Source organism: Eretmochelys imbricata, chromosome 2 (genome assembly GCF_965152235.1).
Source record: "Eretmochelys imbricata isolate rEreImb1 chromosome 2, rEreImb1.hap1, whole genome shotgun sequence".
Taxonomy (NCBI): Eukaryota; Metazoa; Chordata; order Testudines; family Cheloniidae; genus Eretmochelys; species Eretmochelys imbricata.
Genome location: NC_135573.1, coordinates 159,790,814 through 159,813,412, shown reverse-complemented (window position 1 = coordinate 159,813,412; position 22,599 = coordinate 159,790,814). Strand labels below are relative to the sequence as shown.

Below are 22,599 nucleotides of genomic sequence, written 5' to 3'. Positions count from 1 at the left end.
TCCTTCATTCAGCTTTTATGGGAATTTTAACTGCATGATGACTTTGTGATTTGGTCCACATTTTATAAAATGCTTGTCAAAAACATATATACAGACTGTGTCTGACATGTCCTAATCGTGTTAAGGAACCGAAAGTTCGGAGGCTTAGGGTCAAAATACTGATTTCCTTTTAGCAATATTAGCCTCTTAGCTATTATTAGAACTTGTCATTATTTTTTTTTCTGAGATTTGAGAAGGAGGTAAGCCACACAGAAAATGGAATGCATGTGAATAATTTATTGTAAGGAAATATGGGTTTGGTCTTCCAATACATAGAGAACTTACTATGTACATTATTCTGGAAATACTTTTATTAGGTTGATTTTCTTCCACAAAGAGATTGAAGTACTGGTAGATATATATTTAAAAACTTATTTTTGCAGCAGCTGGAGTACCTATTTGCAAAATTATATGTCCCCATGAAACTGCCTTTTTCCTATATTCTCAGAACGTGGATGTATAACCCATCAAAATGACAGTTAAATTCTATCTATTGACTATATATTCTACTGAGGTATTTATAGCTTTTTCATTACTGTGGGACTTGGCCTTGTACTATGAAAGGCTCTTTCTTACAATGTTTTCAAATTACTGTAAGGATATTCTCATATAAAACTTATAGGACATGTAATTTAAAAGGTTCTAATTTCTAGTTTTTCTACAAAGTGCTTGGTACCCTGCATAATTTGTCATCACTCATGGGAAAAACAACATCTTGATGCTGCTGTGAGGACTCCTCTTATTAGGAGGAAAAATACTATCGTCTGTTGAAGTGAGAGATTCCTTATGTGAGAACCATCAGTATAAAGCAGTGTGGAATTTTCTATCATCATAGCACAAGGATACGCCTTCTGCGAAATGCACAGTTATGCTGTTCAGTATGTTCATATATCAGGGAAACTGTATGTTAAATTACAAAATTATTGTTGTTCTAATATTACTAAACTACAAGACAGATAAAGCATAATGGCATTGTAAATAATAGGTCAAAGTGACCAAGCATGACTTTTTTAAAGTTCAAATTCTCTCATCCTTAGTTATCTTACATTGTACTAAGGCTATTCACAACCACCAGTTGTCAAGCTATTTTGTACTAAAGTGACTTATTCTGTTGTATAGCCAATAACATGTGAAAGTGAGGCTATTTCCTTTTCTAATTCTTGTGCCATTTTAAAGAAACGGCATATTGGAAGGGTAAAGTCAAGCAGAAAAAGGTGTCGGTGATCATCTGAAGGCCAAAATACAGCAAGTCTTCTCACATGGAATCTAGCAGAACAGTACTGACATTGTATCCAATAAAAGAAAGGTTTTTATGAGAGATTGTTAAATTATTATGTTTGTTAAATATTATGCTATTATTCTAGCAAAAATGACAGTTTTGATAAACATAAAACACCTCTTTTTTTTCTGAATATTAGGGAAGTTCCTACTTGCAAGAAATAGATACTGTCTTTCCTAATTTCCATCACAAAGCTTACTGTTTTGAGATTTATTACAGCCATTTCAGACTGAAATGTAGGGCTACGGATGGGAAACCAGTTCTTTAAAAGAATAAGAGCCCTCCTAAACTTTTCAAATCTACAGTGGTTTGGATACATTCCCTCTCTCCAATACATCGGATTCTGTGCAGGGCAGTGAACAACACCTAGCAACTAACAGCGGAATTTCTGTGGGAGTTTGGCCTCAGAGGAGAATGGTAATTTTATGTCCTGACATGATCCAGTGTTTGCTAATATTGCTTAACAAGGGGGAAGTGATGATCTAGTTTGGCTAGGTTTACAAACCAGTCACTAGAGAACATTGGAGCAGAGAATGGCTAGCAGTTTCAGCGGGAGTTTGAGGGCCAGGGTCGGGGGTTGTGACATTATGCCCCATATTCTTCATAGAGATGTGTTACAATATGAATATGGCATAACTAGGATGTGTTTTGTGCAAGATGAGTCATGTGAGGCATCAATGGAAAGGTTATGATTTACTGAATATGATTATCCTATTTGTATGCATGTATCATTTCTGTATCTGAAGTTAGGAATATTGACTATGTATCAATTACAAGTGGGTTTACACCTGGGGAACGCCCACCAGACAGAATGCAATCAGCCTGGATGGGCCATTAGGGGGAACAATATGCCTTTGAAGACGATAATCTCCCACCTTCCTGAGAAGTTTCCTGGGATGCTGCAAACAACCTTGACTCATGGCTGCTTTGACACTACAAGGTCATGTGATAGTGTCACCTGGTACTGGATTCCATCTTGGACTACTAGTATTTTTCCACTAATAGGGGATGGGGATCAAACTGGGAAACAAAGGATTTCCACCATATGTAAATCCTATTTAACGCAGGGAAGTGAATTAATTCTGGGTTCATTCTTCACTGAATCCCTGCTCAGGATAACTGCTGGAAACATCTAAGAAACAAAGAGAAAGGGGGAGAGAAGGACTGAGCCCAAGCTGGAAAAGGTGTCTGGCCTGTGAAAGAAATGCCTAAAACAACATTTAGAGTCAGAAACTACTACTTGTAACCAGTCTTTTTAACGTATTAAGCTTAGTTTGCGTGTTTGTTTTATTTGTTCCGTAATGTGCTTTGATCTGTTTGCTATCCCTTATAATCACTTAAAATCTATCTTGTGTAGTTAATAAACTTGTTTTTGTTTTCTCTAAACCCAGTTTGTGGAATTCATAACTGGGGGAGGGGAGCAAAAAGCTGTGCATATCTTCCTCCACTTTGAGGGAGAAGGCGAATTTCAATTAGCTTATGCTGTACAGTTCTCTGTGCAGCACAAAACAATATAGTTTTGGGTTTACACTCCACAGAGGATATGCACTTGAGTGCTAGGCAATTCCCTAGTTGAAAGCCTTCCCATGCAGTACTGATTTCAGTGTCTGTGTCTTTCTGCAGCTGGGTGTGTCCCTACCTGTGTGTGTGCTAGCGGAAACCTGGCTCAGCAGGGCAGTGTAAGGGAGCCCAGACTGATGGAACAGGTGGGCTCAGTGGTACCCCAGAAGGGGGGGGGGGTCATCCTCTCTTTTTCTTTAGGAGCAGGGATTAGGAAGAGAAGACAATGATGGCTACTGAGGCAGCACTAGAAGCGACCCAAGGAGGGGAGGAGACAAAATAGATGGTAGGATGCAGAAGCTGCGGGAGGTATATCATCCTTGAATGGGTATCTGATGGAAGCTACTTATACATGCTAGATGCATGATAGAGCTCAGGGCAGAGAAGATCCAAGGGTTAGAGTTGCAGCTAGACACAGTGATGGAATTCAGATGGGGATTTAAAGATATAATGCATTAGAAAAGAAGAGGTGGTACAGACAACTCAAGATTTGTAGATGCCTGCTGAACAAAAGGATCTGAAAGGCAGAGTGCAGAACAAGAGTGTGATCCATGGAAAAACGTGATGCTAAGGACAAGGCAGAGGAAGAGACCAGCTAGTAGGGGTGCAATGGAGTAGAGAAACAGTTTTGCTGCATTGGGGCACAACAATGAGAAACAGGCAGTAGATGGGGTGGTGAAGAAGAAAAGAAATGAAGCCAATCCCTGCCAAAGAGAGGAAGAGGCAATGGAGATAGTTAGGGACCAGAGCATAAGAAAAAATGAGGATGGTGTACAGGGGACTGTGAGAGAGCGTAAAAAACAGATTGATACCAACACCAGGAAGAGACTGATCTATGTGATTGGATTCTCCATACTAAGAAGAATCAATGGTCTGGGATAATCAACCTTTGGGTGGTCTTCACAGAAAGATGACTTTTTTTGACAGGTGGAATTCACTCGTGTACCTGGGGCATTAACCTTTTGGGATCAAGGCTGGGAGAATGGATAAAAAAGGCTTTCAACTAGGAAATATGAAGGGAGAAGGTTGGGAGAAACTCTTGAAATCTCCATGCCTGGCTTCAAGACCCAGAATTAAAAGTAGCTAAATGAAGAAATAGTAAGGGATAATGGAACATCATAAGGTAAGGGTATGGACTGCAAGGAGAAAGAAAGCACAATTATTGATTGGAGCAGTAGTCAGGGAGATGAAAGGACTATATCTAATCTGTCTAGAAAACTGGGTGAGATCCGAGGGAAACAACTGAGATACTTGTCACAAATGCAAGATGTCTGGGCAATAAAATGGAAGAATTGAACTACTGGTGCAGGAGGTCAAACCAGATATTATAGGGATTACAGAAACATGGAATAGCACTCCTGAGTGGAATATAGATATTGATGTATATGTGCTGTTTAGGAGAGAGAGAAATAAAGGTAAAGGTGGTGGGACAGAACTGAACATCAACTAAGTGGTTGTGAGGGTCTGTACTCTTATGATCACCCTTTTTACAAGTCTATGATACATTTTTTAAAAAGTATGCCTTGTGAGCTATCATTTGAAAACTCATAAACTGCTGAGCATTATTGTCCTGGTAAAATCTGTGTGGCAACACTGTATGCAAAATTATGAAATTCTACTGCATAAGGCATGTTCCAAGTCTGCGGAAACAGCTTCAGACCACTTCCACAGAGACAAAAGTCTAGCCAACACCTCATCCAGGTGTAAACATAATCAAATGAACTGTCACCTGGTTAAATGGCCATTCTTTGGCAGAAAGAATGTTATGAGTGAGACATTTACATCTTAGCAAAGAAACAGACTTGCTGTCACCTGAACCCAGCTGGAGATGATTCTCAAAGAGGAGGAAAAGGTATAAAAATGAGGCACAGAGGCCCCCAAATCACCTCTCTTCTCACGGCATTAATGATACCTAAAGGAACACTGAACTGGGGGAGGAGTCCTGACTGAAGGTGTTCAGCCAGTAAAAGCATGTGGTGAGAAAAACCTTTGCTTTGAATTCATTTATCTTGTTGTTAGGTATTAGTTTGTGTTTTACCTTTTATTTCTTTGTAACCAATTCTGACCTTTATGCCTCATTGCTTGTAATCAGTTAAAATATTTCTGTAGTTTATAAACTTGTTTTATCTCAACCAGTGTATGTTTAGATTGAATTGTCTGGCAATCTACATTTGAGATAACGGGTTTTGTGCATATCATTTTCTTTTAATAAAATGATGGACTTTCTATGAGCTTGTATTGTCCAGAAGGAAAGAGCCAGGCAGTACAAGAGGCACATTCCTGGGGACAAGTCTGGGACTGGAAGTTTACTGGTGTTGCTCTGCAATATAATTCAGGAGTAGCTGGCTAGAAGCACTCATATATTTCAGCTGGGAGTGATTTTACTTGCTGGAGGCTATGTGTGAACAGACCAGGAGTGGTAGTTCTCAACAAAGCAGCATAAAAGCCACCCCAGGTTGGAGACTGAGGGGACACAGCTGTCCAACAGTCCAGACTGTACCCTGGGGAATGTCACAGCAGTAAATGGTAAAGAAATACTAAGTGATACCCTTGACAAAACAGAATCTGTTTGACTCAAAAAGATTCTGTTAGGATAGTGTTAGAGGTCTGCTCAGTGTCAGACTCGGATATGGCTCATCAGTTGGAAGCGGCAGAGAAGGAGAGAGTCCTGGGTGTATTGGTCAATCACAGAATGTCTATGAGCTACCAATGTGATGCAGCAGGGAAAAAAAAAAAGAGGCAAATGTGATCCTAGGATGTATCAAGCAAGGCAGTTCCAGTAGAGATAGACAAATGTTAATGCCATTGTACAAGGTATTGGTAAGACCTCATTTGGAATACTGTGTACAATTCTGGTCACCCCCATTCCAAAAAGATTAATTCAAACTGAAACAGTTGCAGAGAAGAGCTACTAGGAGCTCAGGGGAATGGAGGGCCTGTCTTATGAGAGGAGACTGGAAGAGCTTGACTTGTTTTGTCTAGCAAAAAGAAGGCTAAAGGTGGATGTGATTATTCTCTATAAATATATTGGGGGGGGGGTACACACCAGGGAGGATGAAGAGCTATTTAAACTAAAGGATAATGTTGGCACAAGAACACATGCGTATAAACTGGCCATGAACAAATTCAGGCTGGAAATTAGAAAATTTCTAACCTTCAGAGAAGTGAGGTTCTGGAACAGCCTCCCAATAGGAATCAAGTGAGCAGGCAACTTAATTAGTTTTAAGAGACAGCTGGATACATTACAGACTGGGGTTATATGATGGGGTTGCTTCTGTTCTTAAAAGGACATGCTTGAGGGCTTTAGCCAGTCATCTGCAGGGGTCAGGAGTGGATTCCCCGCACTAGTTTGTTGATTGTGTATGTCCTTCCTCTGAGACATCAGAGAAAGCCACAGCTGGAGATGAGACTGGGTGGGGAGAAGTGGTACCAAGCATTCTCTCTCTCTCTCTCTCTCACACACACACACACACGCACACGCTTAGCTGGCTAGTTCTTGCTTACATGCTAAGGATCTAATTGATCACCATATGTTGGGTTGTGAAGTGATTTTCCTGAAAGTCAGATTGTCAGTGACTTTGGGAGGTTTTCATCTTCCTCTGCAGCACGGGTTGAGGATCACTTGGTATATCTGAGTATATCTCAATCAATTCCTTGCCATTGCAGAGGCCTCAGACATTCATACACCTCAGTGCCTCCTATTCTCTGCCTGTTACACATAATAGTTTAGCTTTCTGTGGGCTGTAATACTTTGACCTAATTTTAGCTGTTTGGTTTAGTGTGTGGGTCCTGGCTGGTGTTGGTGGCCTCTGATGTACAGGAGGTCAGACTAGATGATCTGGCCTTAAACTCTATGTTAATAATTCCTGTTTCAGACTGACTGTTTGACATACGACTCTCAGCAGGCCTACTTTTGTGCTTTCAGGCTCTATTCAAATTTGAAATAACCAAGGGTTACCGCAGGTCAGAAGCCTTATATACAGCCTACGCCAGCTTTACCCCAGGGAAACCCCAGAGCACACCAAGTGGAAATTCTGACATCGACTTTGATAGGGCTGGAATTTCACCTACCATAATGCAATAAATAGGCTGAGCAACCAGCCTAAAGTCAGTAATCGGACTTCAGACCCACTGAAAGGATGAGAGCATCCTTGAAGAGAATATCAGAAATGATTGGACTCATTTGAGGGTCAGGGAAGAGTAGATCTTCCCATCATTAAGATTTTTTTTTACGACAATGACATTAAACTTAGTATTGGAGTCATCCACCCTGCAATAAATCTCGCCCAAACCTGTTGCATCTTAAAGCAGCTGAGTAAAGAGAGTTGTTAGGACTGATGTAACATATTCACAGGAGGGTTTAAAAAAAAGAGTTGGTGGTGTGTAATTACTAGGTATATAAAGACTGAGGATTCTAACATCTTCATCAAACAAAAAAATAATTAGAGTAGAATTAAATTAGAAGCAAATCCATGGAAATTTTTTTTAATAATTACCAGATTTTTTAAATACATGTAATGTGTTTGTTAAAGAGCCTTAATTATGCATGTACAACTTGTCTAGCCAAGGACGCTATCCTGATGTTTTTTCTTCATTGGATAGAGGACTTCGAATTTCTCTGTCTTCCTTCAACACTGGAAATACCTGCGATCCCACTGACAAGATATTTGGAAGGGATGAGCACAGGGACTGGTTCATCAGATATATACCAAAGTTTGTCTGAAGAACAAGAAAAAATAATCAGTGTATGCCAAATCCAGAACTGTCAAATCTCCAGTAGATCTCACAACAAGGATAATGTTTATAAGAACAGTGTTGCTATAAGGGCAAAACTACCAGCTCTATATTATTAAATAAGTTTTCATTAATTAAATACAACAGACTGGTAACCAAGAGCCAACGTCAGATTATTCAAGATACAGACCTAGAGAGTAATTGGATAAATAAAAGAATATTTCATCACCAGTCCCTTAGTTTACCTATTTAATTTACATTCCCTCACAACCCGGTAATCTAATTGAGATTCTGGCTTTCTGAGCAATACATTTAATGTATTTCTGAGATAAATATCCACAAGCTAAACAGAGTAAGGATGCGCATATGTTGAAACAGTGAAGCAAAGTTTTGGATCTCCTACTATGCATTATTTGCTTTGTTAATAGAACGTTGTTCTGACTAGCCTTTGTGACTGATCCCTTCATTTGTTTTTGTGAATATTTTGGTAAATTTTACTGAAAATATTCTGAAAGTGTGTTGATTAGTAACGCTGTAGCTTGGAGTCTGTCATTAGCTGTGAAGCTATCCAACAGATAAATATTAGAAATATTTATATACATATCCCTGCGATACATGTGAATACTGAACAATGGAGATAAATAATATTGCACAGCTGCTTCACTCATTGATAAGGCTATGGTTATGTCACAGGGGTCACAGAATCCGTGACTTCCATTGACCTCCATGATATTTTCTGTCACTTGGCTGGAGCTCCCAGCCAGCGGGCCCCCCGCCCCATCTCCCAACCCCACAATGATGGGGGCACCCTGCAGTTGCCAAGCCGTGGCGGGTGGCCCTGGGAGCCCCAGCAGCAGTGGGTAGTGAACCTGCCTCCCCATTTTGTCAGGGATATTTTTAGTGAAAGTTAGGGACTGGTCACAGGCTTCTGTGAATTTTTGTTTATTGACTGTGACCTATCCATGACTTTTACTAAAGATATCCATGACAAAAACTTAGCCTTACCCATTGACCTTTCGTCTATCTGGTGTGCTGCAGTTTTGATTCTCTAAGATGCTGAGCAGTCTGGCCCCAGTCCAGCAAAGTACTGACCACATGCTTAATTTAAGCATAGGAATAGTCCTATTGACTGCAATAAATGTTTGGATGTATTTTTTAAATGTTATGTTAAATAAACTGATCACTACTGAAGTGATTCAGGGTGCGTTTTCCCCAACATGCTTTTCTTTCCTAACTGCTGGTAATTTTAAAAATGTGCAAGAAAGGACTTGCTATCAGTCTTGCTATCTTGGACAAATATTCCCAGATCCTTAGAATAGTTTTAGATGAAGAAAATTGTCACTTGTGCATTAAAACTTTTTTTAGAGTGAAAGTTGAGTTTTAAACTAAATGAAAATTTTCACAGACTGTCTGCTTGACTCAAAATTTTTTGATTTTTCATTCGAAAACCAGAAACCTGAAAACAGAAAATTTTCCGCTGCAAACTGCAGTGTTTCATTTTTTATTGCAGATTTTGGTCAATTTTTTGGTTTCAGGCAGTCCACAGGCAAATTTTTTCAGTTTTCAATTTCTGAAAACTGTAAAAAATTCAGGTTGAGACATTTGACAAAAAGTCACAATTTCCCATGAAACCCCCTCTCTATTTTCTGACCAGCTCCGTTGTCAGTATTCAAATAAAGTAACTAAAATTGAGAAATAGAACAAACCTATTCAAGTTAATTAAATATTTGCTAAGTAAATGGGTCTTTAGTAAATAAGAACCATGTAGTAGCTGAATGTAGGAAAGTATGCTTAATACCTTTCTTGTCCTATGCAAGGAAGGTAACATGGAAATATACAATAATTTTAAGTCTTAATGCAGAATTAGTGAGCATGACTCATTGTAGAGGTCTTCTCCTTTTAGACAAGGTGACTATTGGACAGCAGGGGCCTGGAGAGTGTCTCACTGGGGCCTGAAACTCTTGTCTCAGTTTTTAATTTATAATCTTGAAAATAAGAAACACTGCATCGGATTTTTTTTTGTTTTACTCCTTATATATGTTCCCGCAGACTGGCTGGGATCTCACACATCCAGCAAGGCTGCGAGGACTGACCAGTGTTTACCATAAATGACTCTCCCTTGCCACCGGGGCCAGTGCAGCACCAGCACCCATGGTGTCTTTCCTCCTTCACTCTCAATGATTCGCTATTTAATGAATAATTGACATATGTGAATACTGTCTCTACCATATGTAAAGGTGAGGCCTGACCTAATTTGCACTCTGCTATTTCAAGTGTGGTACAATGGTAACATATTTGAGAATCAGCGCTGTACAGAAATTCTGAAAACCACTAAGGTAATAATGATGTATCAAGATGCTTTTCAAAAACTGTAGCTACCAGATCAGCCATAACATTAAAATTCAAATATTACTATCCAGTTTATTTAAAAATCTTCTATTGCATTAAATGATTACTCCCACTTTGCTTTTTCTGGGCAATAAACTGCTTTCTTTGTGGGCATCAATTATTTGTTTTCAGCCTTGTAGTTAACCTACTGGGAATTGATTTCTTTCCCCATAACATAATACAAAGCTAATAGTGTGCCTTAATTATATTACTTTCAAAAATCAGGTAAACAGAAACATAATATTGTAAAATGAAAAATATTAGGTTACAATGCAACACATTTCATACAAATTTCATTACTCCTCATTCTAAATAAACTTACTCTACTATTTATAATAAAAATCTATTTCTGTATACATGTTATTGTATTGACTTCTTGGTTTACTTCCAGAATAGAATTGGACAAATTATTCACAATTTAATTTATCTTTTTTAAAATTTATTTTTCTGAATTATTTCAGACCCAACTTTGATTTTTACAAATTTGTTAATTAGCTGAAATTATTAAACAAATGGTATATGTGAACATATTTCAGAATTTTGGATTGCTCAAACACTATTTCAAATACTCACCATTCAATATTTGCTGCTTGATCAGCCACCTAAGTGATATTATTTATTTATTTTGCTCCCTAATTGGATGACTTCCAAAGAGCTTTCAAGATGGCTGTGTGTGAATAGCTGTGCAAATACTTATTTGGATAAGTAATGTGTGCTAACACAGTCTCATGCAAGTATTCCCAACACTTTCATTTTGTACACATTCCTGGGAATAAAATTTTGCCTCTGCTCACTAAAAGTAAACAAAAATACTTAATATCACTGACGCAAATTTACCATTTTTATTGAAGTTTTAAAAATATTAGATCAGCAATATTTTTGACAATGAATAGCAAAACAAGCCTTCCTAAAAAGACTTCCATGCCAAGCCAATTTTACTTTGAAGACCACAAAAACTAGGATTTTGTCCTTTTAACGTTTTGCTATTAAAAAAATGAGGCTTTCAGTCCCTGAGATTATAGTTTGCAATCTTAATCTCTCTGTGTGGCTACCCCTTTCTGACTTCAAGGGCATTTTATTCTGCACACCCCAGTACAATCCAAGAATGAAGCAGAGAGTGCTGAGCTGTGAGGTCTGTGGCTTTATATACTACTGATCTCAGCAAGGGAGGAGTAACATTAGCTTCCCAGGTTTCAGAGTAACAGCCGTGTTAGTCTGTATTCGCAAAAAGAAAAGGAGTACTTGTGGCATTTTAGAGACTAACCAGTTTATTTGAGCATAAGCTTTCGTGAGCTACAGCTCACTTCATCGGATGCATACTGTGGAAAGTGTAGAAGATCTTTTTATACACATAAAGCATGAAAAAATACCTCCTCCCACCCCGCTCTCCTGCTGGTAATAGCTTATCTAAAGTGATCACTCTCCTTACAATAAGAAAAGGAGTACTTGTGGCACCTTAGAGACTAACCAATTTATTTGAGCATGAGCTTTCGTGAGCTACAGCTCACTTCATCAGATGCATACCGTGGAAACTGCAGCAGACTTTATATATACACAGAGAATATGAAACAATACCTCCTCCCACCCCACTGTCCTGCTGGTAATAGCTTATCTAAAAGCCATTTCCAGCACAAATCCAGGTTTTCTCACCCTCCACCCCCCCACACAAATTCACTCTCCTGCTGGTGATAGCCCATCCAAAGTGACAACTCTTTACACAATGTGCATGATAATGAAGTTAGGCCATTTCCTGCACAAATCCAGGTTCTCTCACTCCCTCACCCCCCTCCAAAAACCCACCCCCATACACACACAAACTCACTCTCCTGCTGGTAATAGCTCATCCAAACTGACCACTCTCCAAGTTTAAATCCAAGTTAAACCAGAACATCGTGGGGGGGGGGGTAGGAAAAAACAAGAGGAAATAGGCTACCTTGCATAATGACTTAGCCACTCCCAGTCTCTATTTAAGCCTAAATTAATAGTATCCAATTTGCAAATGAATTCCAATTCAGCAGTTTCTCGCTGGAGTCTGGATTTGAAGTTTTTTTGTTTTAAGATAGCGACCTTCATGTCTGTGATTGCGTGACCAGAGAGATTGAAGTGTTCTCCGACTGGTTTATGAATGTTATAATTCTTGACATCTGATTTGTGTCCATTTATTCTTTTACGTAGAGACTGTCCAGTTTGACCAATGTACATGGCAGAGGGGCATTGCTGGCACATGATGGCATAAATCACATTGGTGGATGTGCAGGTGAACGAGCCTCTGATAGTGTGGCTGATGTTATTAGGCCCTGTGATGGTGTCCCCTGAATAGATATGTGGGCACAATTGGCAACGGGCTTTGTTGCAAGGATAAGTTCCTGGGTTAGTGGTTCTGTTGTGTGGTATGTGGTTGTTGGTGAGTATTTGCTTCAGGTTGCGGGGCTGTCTGTAGGCAAGGACTGGCCTGTCTCCCAAGATTTGTGAGAGTGTTGGGTCATCCTTTAGGATAGGTTGTAGATCCTTAATAATGCGTTGGAGGGGTTTTAGTTGGGGGCTGAAGGTGACGGCTAGTGGCGTTCTGTTATTTTCTTTGTTAGGCCTGTCCTGTAGTAGGTAACTTCTGGGAACTCTTCTGGCTCTATCAATCTGTTTCTTTACTTCCGCAGGTGGGTATTGTAGTTGTAAGAAAGCTTGACAGAGATCTTGTAGGTGTTTGTCTCTGTCTGAGGGGTTGGAGCAAATGCGGTTGTATCGCAGAGCTTGGCTGTAGACGATGGATCGTGTGGTGTGGTCAGGGTGAAAGCTGGAGGCATGCAGGTAGGAATAGCGGTCAGTAGGTTTCCGGTATAGGGTGGTGTTTATGTGACCATTGTTTATTAGCACTGTAGTGTCCAGGAAGTGTATCTCTTGTGTGGACTGGGCCAGGCTGAGGTTGGTGGTGGGATGGAAATTGTTGAAATCATGGTGGAATTCCTCAAGGGCTTCTTTTCCATGGGTCCAGATGATGAAGATGTCATCAATATAGCGCAAGTAGAGTAGGGGCTTTAGGGGACGAGAGCTGAGGAAGCGTTGTTCTAAATCAGCCATAAAAATGTTGGCATACTGTGGGGCCATGCGGGTACCCATAGCAGTGCCGCTGATCTGAAGGTATACATTGTCCCCAAATGTGAAATAGTTATGGGTAAGGACAAAGTCACAAAGTTCAGCCACCAGGTTAGCCGTGACATTATCGGGGATAGTGTTCCTGACGGCTTGTAGTCCATCTTTGTGTGGAATGTTGGTGTAGAGGGCTTCTACATCCATAGTGGCCAGGATGGTGTTATCAGGAAGATCACCGATGGATTGAAGTTTCCTCAGGAAGTCAGTGGTGTCTCGAAGGTAGCTGGGAGTGCTGGTAGCGTAGGGCCTGAGGAGGGAGTCTACATAGCCAGACAATCCTGCTGTCAGGGTGCCAATGCCTGAAATGATGGGGCGCCCAGGAGTTCCAGGTTTATGGATCTTGGGTAGTAGATAGAATATCCCAGGTCGGGGTTCCAGGGGTGTGTCTGTGCGGATTTGATCTTGTGCTTTTTCAGGAAGTTTCTTGAGCAAATGCTGTAGTTGCTTTTGGTAACTCTCAGTGGGATCATAGGGTAATGGCTTGTAGAAACTCGTGTTGGAGAGCTGCCGAGCAGCCTCTTGTTCATATTCCGACCTATTCATGATGACAACAGCACCTCCTTTGTCAGCCTTTTTGATTATGATGTCAGAGTTGTTTCTGAGGCTGTGGATGGCATTGCGTTCCGCATGGCTGAGGTTATGGGGCAAGTGATGCTGCTTTTCCACAATTTCAGCCCGTGCACGTCGGTGGAAGCACTCTATGTAGAAGTCCAGTCTGCTGTTTCGACCTTCAGGAGGAGTCCACCTAGAATCCTTCTTTCTGTGAGACCTCTGTGGATTAGTATGTTGTTCAGAGGTATTTTGGAAATATTCCTTGAGTCGGAGACGTCGAAAATAGGATTCTAGGTCACCACAGAACTGTATCATGTTCGTGGGGGTGGAGGGGCAGAAGGAGAGGCCCCGGGATAGAACAGCTGCTTCTGCTGGGCTGAGAGTATAGTTGGATAGGTTAACAATATTGCTAGGTGGGTTGAGGGAACCATTGCTGTGGCCCCTTGTAGCATGTAGTAGTTTAGAAAGTTTAGTGTCCTTTTTCTTTTGTAGAGAAGCAAAGTGTGCGTTGTAAATGGCTTGTCTAGTTTTAGTAAAATCCAGCCACGAGGAAGTTTGTGTGGAAGGTTGGTTTTTTATGAGAGTATCCATTTTTGAGAGCTCATTCTTAATCTTTCCCTGTTTGCTGTAGAGGATGTTGATCAGGTGATTCCGCAGTTTCTTTGAGAGCGTGTGGCACAAGCTGTCAGCATAGTCTGTGTGGTATGTAGATTGTAATGGATTTTTTACCTTCAGTCCTTTTGGTACGATGTCCATCTGTTTGCATTTGGAAAGGAAGATGATGTCTGTCTGTATCTGTGCAAGTTTTTTCATGCAGTTGATAGATTTCCACTCCATACGGCTAAATGCAGTGCCTTGCATAATGACAGGTTTCAGAGTAACAGCCGTGTTAGTCTGTATTCGCAAAAAGAAAAGGAGGACTTGTGGCACCTTAGAGACTAACCAATTTATTTGAGCATGAGCTTTCGTGAGCTACAGCTCACTTCATCAGATGCATACCGTGGAAACTGCAGCAGACTTTATATATACACAGAGAATATGAAACAATAGGACAGTGGGGTGGGAGGAGGTATTGTAAAAAATCCATTACAATCTACATACCACACAGACTATGCTGACAGCTTGTGCCACACGCTCTCAAAGAAACTGCGGAATCACCTGATCAACATCCCCTACAGCAAACAGGGAAAGATTAAGAATGAGCTCTCATTCTTGAGCTCTCATTCTCATTCTTGAGCTCATGCTCAAATAAATTGGTTAGTCTCTAAGGTGCCACAAGTACTCCTTTTCTTTTTGCGAATACAGACTAACACGGCTGTTACTCTGAAACCTCTCCTTACAATGTGTATGATAATCAAGTTGGGCCATTTCCAGCACAAATCCAGGCTGGAAATGGCCCACCTTGATTATCATACGCATTGTAAGGAGAGTGGTCACTTTAGATAAGCTATTACCAGCAGGAGAGTGGGTTTGTGTGTGTATGGGGGTGGGGTGCGTGGGGTGAGAAAACCTGGTTTTGTGCTGGAAATGGCCCAACTTGATTATCATACACTTTGTAAGGAGAGTGATCACTTTAGATAAGCTATTACCAGCAGGAGAGTGGGGTGGGAGGAGGTATTTTTTCATGCTTTATGTGTATAAAAAGATCTGCACTTTCCACAGTATGCATCCGATGAAGTGAGCTGTAGCTCACGAAAGCTTATGCTCAAATAAATTGGTTAGTCTCTAAGGTGCCACAAGTACTCCTTTTCTATTAGCTTCCCATTGCTCTTAATCACCATAGGGGAGAAAACTGTCAAACCACTGGTAAAAGCACAATACAAAACAGCAGGCGTCTGAGTGCAATACACTTATCCTCATAGGACTGTCCTTATCTTCCCTTTGGGTGATAGATACAAAGTACTGCCATTCTTAAGTGTTATTTCAATTATATATACCACATAAATGGGTCCATGCAATGCATACTCCTTTATTCACATATAAATATATTGGGTCTGATTCTCCACAAGACACTAGCCTGAGGTGCTAGGGCTGACAAAAGGGTGGACAGCAGAGACTTTAAAATACTTCTCTTCATTTTCTACTTAGTTCAGATTATAACGTGATGAGAATACAGCCTTGCTTGAACTGGTAACCATCACCTTAAAGGTTTAGAGTAGCAGTCATGTCAGTCTATATCCGCAAAAAGAACAGGAGTACTTGTGGCACCTTAGGGACTAACAAATTTATTAGAGCATAAGCTTCTGTGGGCTACAGCCCACTTCATAGGATGCATAGAATGGAACATATAGTAAGAAGATATATCATTATCACCATCATCTTAATGATACAGTGTTTTACACTGTGCTAGTACCTTTCATTCCAAAGATCTGAAACACTTCTAGAAACATTAATTACTGAAAATTAAACTTGGCAACACACTTGTGAGTTAGTGAATTGTTTATTATATCCTTTCGCTACATACTGTATGAGTAAAATGGTGCCGCATATTAGCACTTAATTCAGGGGGCTGAGAGTTAGCACTCCTTGATTCCATTCATAGACAGCAATCCTCTGGGCGATCCATCAGTTGACTAATTAAACTCGCACACTGCATGCCTCATTTTACCTATATGTAGCAAATGGATATAATAAACAATTCACTAACTCACAAGTGTGTTGCCAAGTTTAATTACAGTAATTAATGTTTGTAGATGAGTTTCAGATCTTTGGAATGAAAGGTACTAGCACAGTGTAGAGCCCTGTATCATTAAGATGATGGTGATAATGATTCATCAGATAAGAGAAGTAATTGTCTAGCTTTAGCAAAGTTTGTGTAAACAGTCCAATAAGCTAGAGTCTCATTCTGCAAGATGACAAGCACTCCTAACTCATGCTGACATCCCTGGGAGTAAAGGAGGCTCTGCAGCCCACAGGAGAAACTTGGCATCTTGCAGGACCATGTCCCATAGTGAGTAAATGCATGGTAGGGAAATTTGCCTTGGTGTAGCTATATCCATGTACAGTAGTTACACCAGAACAAACTGTCAACACACTGTAGTGGTGTGCATAATGGGGTTTGCAACAGTGTGACTAATTCTGGTAACTGAACAGCAAGCCAGTCTTACAAGGTGATCTCCCTCTACACCGGGGGGGCTCCACTACAGCAAACGCAGTACAACATTAATGAAAAGATACCCAGGAAATGCACTGTGTACATTTCACATAGGGCAGCACCCTAGAGTTAGTGGGTATTTTGACTTCTGTTTGATTTATATGCTTGTCTAGTCTTTTCTACTCTACTATAGAACATACACCTAGGAACCTCCAGCATCACAGAGTTCTGTCACATTAGGAGAGTTCATTTTCTTTTCTACTCGGCCACAAAAATTAGAGGGAATACTTAACTAACGTTATGTTAAAATTGATGGCAGTGGTCATCAGGTTTCCTTTGCAGGTGTGTTTGAATGTTGATTAAAACAACATCAAAGTTTTAATAAATAATACATGCAGTTGGACAGACTGCATTGTTCTGGTTTATGTTAGGTTATCAACAACAATGCAAATCTGTGTGTCACTAGTTAAAATTAATGGGGCTGATTTTCAGCAGTGCTAGGCACTTGTAGAGCCCATGGTCTTCAACTGGAGTTCCAGATGCTTTGCATCTCTGAAAAATCAGGCAAAAATACTATGTCAATAAACATTTGACAATCTTTGTATTTCTTACTGTAACTTAACTTACTACTATATCTCACTGGCAAAGCGCTACTGTAGGGCAACTAGATTGCTAAAGTTTGGTATATTTTTGTCATGGAAAAACTTACTACAGTAAAAGCTGTGTTATCCGGCACTTTACTAACCGGAAAGCTCTATAAACTGGCATTTCTGATCTTCAGTATGGTTGCCAGGTGTCCGGTTGATGTGGGGATGGCAGGCTCCCCACCTGGCTCTGCGTGGCTCCTGCAACTGGGGATGTGTTCCTGCTGTTCCTAGGTGGAGGAACGGCCATGGGGGTTCTGTGCGCTGTCCCTGCCCCATTCCACAGCGCCCATTGGCCAGGAACTACGGCTAAAGGGAGCTGCGGGGGCAGTGCCTGTGGGCAGAGGCAGTGCACAGAGCTGCCTGGCCGCGCCTCTGCTTAGGCGCAGTAGGGACATGTTGCCACTTGTGGGGAGCCGCCCAAGGTGAGCACTGCCCAGATCCGACACCCTGAAACCCCTCCTGGGCCCCAACCCCCTGTCTCGAGCTCCCTCCCACACCCAAACTCCCTCCCAGAACCTGTGCCCCGCACCCACCTCCCACGCCCCAACCTCCAGCCCTGAGCCCCCTCCTGCACCCAAACTCCCTCCCTCTTAATTAACCAGAATTTTTGACTTACCGGCACTCCCCATTCTCCCAACATGCTAGATAACAAAGCTTTTACTGTAATATGAAACATGGAGAAAATGACCAACATATTTTGATACTTAGCTTTTTTATTAAACAGGTGGAATCTGATATCATAGAATCATAGTAATGTAGGAAAAAGAAAAGGAGTACTTGTGGCACCTTAGAGACTAACCAATTTATTTGCGGATGCATACTGTGGAAACACAGTATGCATCCGATGAAGTGAGCTGTAGCTCACGAAAGCTTATGCTCAAATAAATTGGTTAGTCTCTAAGGTGCCACAAGTACTCCTTTTCTTTTTGCGAATACGGACTAACACGGCTGTTACTCTGAAACCTGTCATATAGTAATGTAGGGTTGCAAGGTACCTTGACAGGTCATCAAGTCCAACTACTTGTGCTGAGGGGCCACGTAAATCTAGACCATCGCTGACAGGTGTTTGTCCAACTTGTTCCTAAAAACTTCCAGTGATGGGGATTCCACAACCTCCCTTGGAAGCCTGTTCCAGAGTTCAACTACCCTTACAGTTAGAAAACTTTTCCTGATATCTAACCTAAAATCTCCCTTTCTGCAGATTAAGGCCATTACTTCTTGTCCTACCTTCAGTGGACAAGGAGAACAATGGGTCACCATCCTCTTCATAACAGCTCTTAACATATTTGAAGTCTGTTATCTGGTCCCCCAGTGACCTGAAGAAGAGCTCTATATAGCTCGAAAATTTGTCTCTTTCACTAACAGGAGTTGATCCAATAAAATATGTTACATCACCCACCTTTCCTTTCTAATAGCCTGGGTCCAACACGGCCACAACAATACTGCAAACGATCAGTCTTCTTTTCTCAAAATTAAACACAACAATTTTTTTAAACCTTTACTCAGATGTCAGGCTTTCTAAAACTTTTATCATTTTTATTGCTCTCCTCTGGGCTCTCTGCAAGTTATGCATATCTTCCTGAAGTGTGGTGCCCAGAACTGGACACGGTACTTCTACTGTGGCCTCACCAGTGCCGAGTAGAATGGGACAATTACCTCCCCGGCTAACATATAACACTCTTGTTAATACACCCCACAATATTAGCCTTTTTTGCAACTACATTACATTGCCTGGTCATATTCAATTTGATATCCACTATAACCCCTAAAATCCTTTCCAGCAGTACTACCACATACCTCCATTTTGTAGTTGTACATTTGATTTTTCCTTCCTAAATGTAATATTTTGTACTTGTCTTTATTGAATTTAATCTTGTTGATTTCAGACCAATTTTCTAATATATCAAGGTTGTTTTGAATTCTAATCCTGTCCTCTATAGTAATTTACAACCCCTCCCAGCTTGGTGTCATCCTTAGATTTTATAAGCACACTTTCCACTCCATTATCCATGTCATTCATAGAAATATTGAATAGTACTGGACCCAGGATTGACTCCTACAGGACCCACTTTATACACCCTCCCAGTTTGACAGTGAACTATTGATAACTACTCTTTGAGTATGGTCTTTCAACCAGTTGTGCACTCACATTATAGTAATTTCTTCTAGACAATATTTCCCTAATTTGCTTATGTGTCAAAAGCCTTACTAAAATGAAGATATATCATGTGTACTGCTCCCTCTCCCCATCCATCCACTAGGCGAGTATTTCTGTCAAAGAAGGAAATGAGGTTGGTTTGGAATGACTTGTTCTTCACAAATCCATGCTGGCTATTCCTTATAACCCAAATATCGTCAAGGTGCTTACAAATTGATTATTTAATAATTTCTTCCAGTATCTTTCCAGGTATCAAAGTTAGGCTGACTGGTCTATAAATTCCCTGGGTCCTCTTTGTCCTCTTCTTATTGCCTTTTATGTCACTTGCTACGTGTAACTCATTTTGTGCCTTACCCTTTCTGATTCAGTCCCTACATGCTTGTGCTATTCTTTTCTACTCTTTAGCAATGTGTTCATGTTTCCACTTTTTGCATGATTCCCTTTTGATTTTCACGTCATTAAAGAGCTCCTCATGAAGCCATATTGACCTCTTACTATTCTTCCTAGCTCTCCTTCTCATGAGGATAGTTTGCAGTTGTGCCTTTCATTTTGTCTCTCTGAGGAACTGCCAGTTCTCCTCAACTCCTTTTCCCCTTAGATTTTCTTCCCATGGGACCTTACCTAGTAGTTCTCAGAGTTTGTTAAAGTCTGCTTTTTTGAAGTCCATTGTTCTTATTCTGCTGCTCTGACTACTTCCTTTCCTGGGAACCATGACATGTATCATTTCATGATCTCTTGTACCCAAATCGCTTTCCACCTTCACATTCACTACCAATTTCCTCCCTTTTGATCAGAATCAAAATGGCTGCCCACTGGTTACTTCCTCCAATTTCTGAAACAAAAAGTTGTCCCCAGTATATTCCAAAAACTTACTGGAAATTTTATGTTTTGCCATATTACTTTAACTACCAAGATAGCTGTTGGAAAAGTCCCTCATTACTACCAGATTTTCTGTTTTGGATATTTCTGTTATTTGTTCTAGAAATGCCTCAACCACTTCCTCTTCCTGGTTTGGTGATCTACAGTATTCCCATAACCATGACATCACTCCTATTTCGACCCTCCCTTTTTATCTTATACCCAGACACTTTCCATTATTTCCTTCTGGACCTCAGTACAAGTGTATATATATTCTGGATGTATAATGCAACACCTCTTCCCTTTTTTCTTCCTGAACAAGCTGTGCCCATTGTATTTCAATTATGAGACTTATCCCCCCAAGTCTCTGTGATGCCAGTTAAGTCATAATGTAGCTTATTTCCACAATGCTAAAATATCTACACAACATTGCCTTTAATAACTTGGCTACCTGAGCTGCAAAAACAGTGCATTTATTTATTTATTATGTATTGATTCACCATGTAACAACTATTAACTTAAATCCTGTTCACTGTGTTTGCTTGTTGCACTTGTAATAACTATCCTATGGACAATTATTTACTACTAACACTTTGCTGGGGTTCTTCCACTGCATTTGTATCATTGTGTACTGCTAGCTTCCTGTGACCCTCAAAAATAAAAAAGTAAGTAAACACCTCTGAGGAAAAGAACAGGGTGAAGATGTGTGGCACCTGAAGTACCAAAGGAGCTGCACATCTTCAGTTGTGTAGGCATTTGAACCACCCTCTCCACTATGAATGGTGAAAGGTTCAAGAACAGGGGAGCAGAACTCTTTCCCCTTTGTGAATAGCAGCAATATGTTTTCCAGCTCTCTCTGCTTGCTACATTTCACTTATCTGATGCTAGGTTTTAAGGAGAGCAGATTGCTCTGTTTGCTTGAATTATGTGTCAATGCATTATTTGGTTCTAGGGGTACTTGTATCAAGAGAGCCTTTGATTCTGATTAAATCAGAAATGCAAACAGAAGCTTATCACTGCGGTGGGGAGTATGCAGGATACGCTTCATTTCGGTCTCTTCTGTGAGCTCACGGCCCAGGGAGTTTTTTTCCCTCTTGAGAATTCCCTTGAGTTTGGAGAGGATTCCCTCAATGGAGACTGAGTAAATCCTAGGGGCCACGTTGAGTGTGGGTGGCACTTGTGAGGTGGAGAGAGTCTTATCCAACACCTCCCTGCACCAAAGCTGTTATGCAGCAGGGCAGGATTCCTATCTGGTTCTCAAGAGGGCACAGTGCAGTGGCCCAGTTACTGCAACAGCTGCTCACCGTTACCCTAAGGAGCTCTTGTCCTGAGGCTTCGTGGTGTGGCCAGGAGCCCAGCTACTTAGTGCACATGATGCTGTCATCTGTATGTACTAGCTGGGAATACATTCTGCTCCTTTTCAAATCAGCTGTAAATTGTGCCTCGAAATGCATCCCCCCAACCTATCCTTTTTTAATCATCTTACTCTGAGCCAGGCAGGTTGGCTTTTAGAACTGACTGAACCGTTCATTGCGAATAATATTCATGACAAACCTTGTTTGGTTAGTGAGTTGTTCAAAGTGATCCTGTTTTTTTCCAGTGAATAAATTCGTTTATCTGAAACCCTATTATCTGAACCTGTGCATTATCCAAATCCATTCCTTGTGCTCCAGCATGAGATATGTGCCCTCCACGGCATGTATCATATGCTAGGGGATGAGGAGGCAATTTGGATAATGTGGAGGTTTGGATAACAGAGCAGAGACTCTGTCCAGGACAGCAAGGAAGGAGGAATAGCCCCCAGCTGCAGGGGAGGTCACCCTGCTGCTGAATGGCACCTGCAGCAGCGCAGGGAGCTTTCTGCAGCCCTGCTGTCACAGGTGTGAGTGAGTGACCATGGAGCTGCAGAGAGCTACCTGCACTGCCGCAGGGCTGGTGAGGCCCGATCCCTGCAGGCTCAAGCAAGGTGCAGAGAAGGCTGCGGACCTGGAGAAGCAAAGCAGAGTCCTGGCTGGTGGTCTCTGCTGTGGCACACCAGGACCACAGCCTCCCCCCATACCTTGTGCCTGCAGAGATCAGGTATTATCAGCCCTGTGGCAATGCAGGGAGCAGGGCAGGGCAGAGCAGAGCAGAGATTTCGGGG

At 41.1% G+C, this 22,599-nt stretch overlaps 1 protein-coding gene across 5 annotated transcripts in view; it reads right to left on the bottom strand.

The window, feature by feature from the left end:
* Nucleotides 1-22,599, bottom strand: part of MOCOS (molybdenum cofactor sulfurase) — a 432,667-nt gene that overhangs the window by 32,533 nt on the left and 377,535 nt on the right. For 3 of the 5 annotated variants that reach the window (XR_013345256.1, XM_077810914.1, XM_077810913.1), the window contains one exon: nt 7,375-7,597. Coding sequence is in view for 4 of the 5 variants with exons in the window: in XM_077810914.1 (XP_077667040.1) it covers nt 7,451-7,597 (147 nt within the window). In the remaining variant the exon portion in view is untranslated. Of the gene's footprint in view, nt 1-7,347; nt 7,598-18,816; nt 18,901-22,599 lie in introns of those variants that run through there. The other 2 variants (XM_077810911.1, XM_077810912.1) reach the window with 2 other exon arrangements.